The 5,000-nt window shown below is 48.5% G+C and overlaps 1 protein-coding gene across 1 annotated transcript in view; it reads right to left on the bottom strand.

The window, feature by feature from the left end:
* LOC143109445 (pleckstrin homology domain-containing family G member 1) overlaps positions 1-5,000 on the bottom strand; it is a 45,896-nt gene that overhangs the window by 27,740 nt on the left and 13,156 nt on the right. The window contains exon 2 of the mRNA XM_076272181.1: positions 385-869. Within this exon, the coding sequence (XP_076128296.1) occupies positions 385-869 (485 nt within the window). The remainder of the gene's footprint in view (positions 1-384; positions 870-5,000) is intronic.

Here is a 5,000-nt window from a genome sequence, read left to right as displayed (position 1 = left end):
ATCACTCTCACTCTATCACCCTCTACTTCACTCATTCATCACTCTATCACGCTTTTCCTTTGTGTCGTCATTCATCAGTTTCTCCCACTGACCTTTACACCCCCCAACACACACACACACACGCACGCACGCGCACACACACGCACGCACGCGCACACACACGCACGCACGCACGCACGCACGCACGCACGCACACACACACACTGTGTCTGTCTGTCTTTCTGTGTGTCTGTGTCTGTGTCTATTTGTGTGTGTGTCTGTATATAATGTGTGTGTGTGTGTGTGTGTGTGTGTGTGTGTGTGTGTGTGTGTGTGTGTGTGTGTGTGTGTGTGTGTGTGTGTGTGTGTGTGTGTGTGTGCGTGCTATATATAATATACACACACCTGTGCAATGCTCCTCAGGTCCTGCACGTAGGTCCTCTCCGTGTCGAGGATCTCCTGCACCACCCTGTCCACGTAGACCACCTTGGGGCCCCCGTCTCCGCCTGGCGTCTGCGTCTGTGGCGGCGCCGCCCGCCGCTTCTCCCCGTCCTCCTCGTCGGCCCCCGCCAGCTGACGGGCGGGCACCAGCTCCAATCGGATGGCGCCGGCGTCGCGGTCACGTTCGGGGGCGGGGCCGAGAATGGAGCGGCCGCCCAATGAGCAGTGGCTGTCCCGCGAGGAGGCGGAGGAAGAGGTGGAGCTGTAGCTGACGGGCCGGTCGGCGTGGTGCGAGTGGGACGCGTCCGTCATACTGTGGGGGTGGGGGTGGGGCCGGCAGACGAGAGAGCTCCTGATTGGGCTAGACACCGAGGTTAGCACCGCCACTCCACCTCCGGTGATCTGCGGCAGCGGAGACAGCACATCCGAGGACGAGAACAAGTAGTCTTCTGAGAGATGAGAAGAAGGAGGGAGAGAGAGAAGGAGAGAGAGGGGTGAGAAAGAGAGAGGGAGGGAGAGAGAGAGAGGGAGAGAGAGAAGTTTAAAAATCCTTTATCAAACCATTATCACATGTTCTCACAGGTACATCAGTATGTTAACATTACCAAAAAGTCACAAGGCTAACAGCCTCCCATCATCCACCCACCCACCCACCCACACCCACACACACACACCTTTAAAACGGTATTCCACATATCAGTAACTTCATACAACATCCCTTGCAAACTCATTTTGACCCAGCCGGTCCCCATTCCCTTAAAAACCTAATTTTGACCCAGCCGGTCCCCATTCCCTTAAAAACCTCATTTTGACCCAGCCGGTCCCCATTCCCTTAAAAACCTTTGCCGGGTCAATTCAGAAGAAGAATGAGAGGGTGAGGAGGAGGTAGAAAGAGAAAGATAGAGAGATTGAAAGATAGATAGATAGATAGATAGATAGATAGATAGATAGAAAGAGAGGAAAATGAGAGGGGGACAAGGAGCGAGAGCGGAGGGGAAAAGACAGTGAGTTAGATTAACTAACACAGTGAGTTAGATTAACTAACACAGTGAGTTAGATTAACTAACACAGTGAGTTAGATTAACTAACACAGGGAGTTAGATTAACTAACACAGTGAGTTAGATTAACTAACACAGTGAGTTAGATTAGCGAGAGCGGAGGGGAAAAGACAGGGAGTTATATTAACACAGTGAGTCACAGTATGATGGAGTCATTACGATGCCAAAAATACGACGATAAAGCAAAACCACATATTTCCCACAGTACTGTTGCTTTTTCATGCAGCCAAGCCTCAAGCGCAAGGGGAAAAAACCCTGCCAAACCATAAATATCCCTTTCTCTCTCTGTCTCACATGTGTACACACACACACACACACACACACATACATACAGAAAGAGATCTCCTCTAAACTCTATCTCAGCGCGATGCCAGTGGGGTACAGGGCTGACCACAGAGTGCCGAGTCGTGTGTTTTCTCCCCTAAAATGAAAATGACCTTGAAGGCTGTCCAGGAGCTGCTAAGCAGTGGCCCCTCACTAGTCTGCCTGATTGCTCAAGAACACACACACACACACACACACACACACACACACACACACACACACAAAAACACATACGTGCATAAACATACTGAAGATGGCTGTTTCTGTAAATACACTAAATGGAGGCTAAACATCAAAGGGATATAAAAAAGATTAACCAGCATACACACACACCCACACACGCACGCACGCACATAAACACACACAACCACTAGTGGCTTCACTCAGACTACCGTTTCCTCTGTGTGTCCGGTACGGGGGACACCTCAGCCGGAACAGCCAGCCTCTCCTCAGGCCTCCAGATAGTCACACACACACACACACACACACAGACACACACAGACACACACAGACACACACAGACACACACACACACACACACACACCATATCTGCCTTTAGTTCATTCCAACGTGCTCACAGGTTCTCACACATAACTGCTGCATACAAAAAGTAACAAGATGTCAAGAAAAGTGATTTCTATCCGCACTAAAACAACTTTAAAAGTGATTTCTATCCACGCTAAAACAACCTTAAAATGGGCAGAGTATTGCCATATGTGTGTGTGCAATATTGCTAGTTAGACTCTGGCCCTGAAACATCTGTTCCCCAGCAGGCTACCAAAACACACGGCCTCAGTTCAAACAGATGATTCTTCACTCTTTATTGTCTTATTCACTGAACCCTACAGGGTGTGGTTTGTGTATGAATACCAGAGCAATGGCAGAGCAAAATCAGTTTCTGGTTTTGAGCTATCCACCCAGGCAAGAAATACATTGCCAGACACCATCTCTCGTAATTTTACAATGAACGAGTATAGGTGCATATTGTCAGTGCTGCTTTGTAAACATCTCCAGCTCTACGGGTCCTATTTTGAATTATTTGCGAAGTGCAAAGTATCCAGTCCAAGTAAAACTAATTTAATAACTAGACAAAATCAATTTGCTAATTTAACACTGTGGGCAAGACATTCAACACAAACACTGAAGAGTCAGCTAATTTAACACCAAGCAAGACATCTACCAACCACCACTACACCATGAGACATCTATGAACCAGCCACTACGACACCATGAGACATCTATGAACCCGCCACTACGACACCACGAGACATCTACGAACCCGCCACTACGACACCATGAGACATCTATGAACCCGCCACTACGACACCACGAGACATCTACGAACCCGCCACTAGGACACCATGAGACATCTATGAACCAGCCACTACGACACCATGAGAAATCTATGAACCAGCCACTACGACACCATGAGACATCTATGAACCAGCCACTAGGACACCATGAGACATCTAGCATCTATACAAGCATACTGCATCAATTTGGTGAAAAAACATACTTGATTGATTTGGTGAAGAAGCATACTGGGTGAATTAGGTGGGAAAATGCACTGCATCAGTAAGGTGAAAAGCATAGTGCATGGATTAGGTGAAAATAGGCACAGCAGCACCTGCAGAGGCCAGAGAGGGAAGTGCAGTCCACTGACCCTCTGCTCCACTGCAAGGCTTTCTCCTACACCCAAACCCCTCCATAGCTGTGCTGCTATTCAAACCTACACCCAAACCCCTCCATAGCTGTGCTGTTATTCAAACCTACACCCAAACCCCTCCATAGCTGTGCTGCTATTCAAACCTACACCCAAACCCCTCCATAGCTGTGCTGTTATTCAAACCTACACCCAAACCCCTCCATAGCTGTGCTGCTATTCAAACCTACACCCAAACCCCTCCATAGCTGTGCTGTTATTCAAACCTACACCCAAACCCCTCCATAGCTGTGCTGCTATTCAAACCTACACCCAAACCCCTCCATAGCTGTGCTACTATTCAAACCTACACCCAAACCCCTCCATAGCTGTGCTGTTATTCAAACCTACACCCAAACCCCTCCATAGCTGTGCTACTATACAAACCTACACCCAAACCCCTCCATAGCTGTGCTGTTATTCAAACCTACACCCAAACCTCTCCATAGCTGTGCTGCTATTCAAACCTACACCCAAACCCCTCCATAGCTGTGCTACTATACAAACCTACACCCAAACCCCTCCATAGCTGTGCTGTTATTCAAACCTACACCCAAACCCCTCCATAGCTGTGCTACTATTCAAACCTACACCCAAACCCCTTTATTCAAACCTACACCCAAACCCCTCCATAGCTGTGCTACTATTCAAACCGACACCCAAACCCCTCTATAGTTTAGCTGTGCTACTACTTAGCTAGCTAACATAACCTCTCTCAGTTATACATACACAAAATCTGATTACTTATATTTGCTGTAAGTGTCAGCTCAGGGTCAATGGGGTGTGCCATTTACATGGTCTTCTTCTACAAGGGTCAATCTGAACTCCTCTAAGGTTTTAACAGTCCAATAGTTAGCTAGCCGCCAAAAGACCTCTCACACAAATTTAGATCAGACTCTTAAAGTGGTTGATTCAAATCTAAAGACTGATTGCTAGCCAATACAAGTCTCATCTCACTTACATGTACTTCTGTGAGTCCAAAAGGGCTATTCTCACCGGTCGTCCATTAGCCTAAACACAGCCCAGACTCTGAGAGGTAGTAGTGCTCTTACAGTAGGTCAGAGGGGGAGATATGAGCTCTTGGCCCCCGGCTGCAGCACGGAGATCTGGCTGCTAGTCTACGCTTTGGGAACGGGTCACGTGAAAACAAGAGGATCGGGTTTCGGCCAAATGAAATGCAGACCGCAGCAGACCCCAGCAGCAGCAGAGCCGCAGATCTACCTGCGGGGGGGGGGGGGGGGGGTCCAAACAAGCGCAGCCGGGACCAAACTGTGACCCAGATAGAAACAGAACCCTGCTCTGGGACTAGACCGACCCAGATCCGGCACAGATCAGGCCCAGAGCCAGTGGGTCTAGTCCTAAGTCCTACACCAGAGAATGGCTATTTAGGAGAGCATGTTCCACTGTCATAGCAATAGCCACTAAGGTGATAAAGCCTAGTGATCCAATGGCTCTTGACAAGCTGTAGGCCAGATGCAGCTGATAGCTTACATG

The sequence above is a fragment of the Alosa pseudoharengus genome, unplaced genomic scaffold (genome assembly GCF_046254945.1).
Source record: "Alosa pseudoharengus isolate Yale_2024_CS ecotype anadromous, Long Island Sound unplaced genomic scaffold, YU_APseudo_1.1 YU_APseudo_1.1_scf_7, whole genome shotgun sequence".
NCBI classification, from domain to species: Eukaryota; Metazoa; Chordata; class Actinopteri; order Clupeiformes; family Clupeidae; genus Alosa; species Alosa pseudoharengus.
The sequence above is the reverse complement of the archived record's forward strand: the minus strand, read 5'-3'. Positions and strand labels throughout refer to the sequence as shown.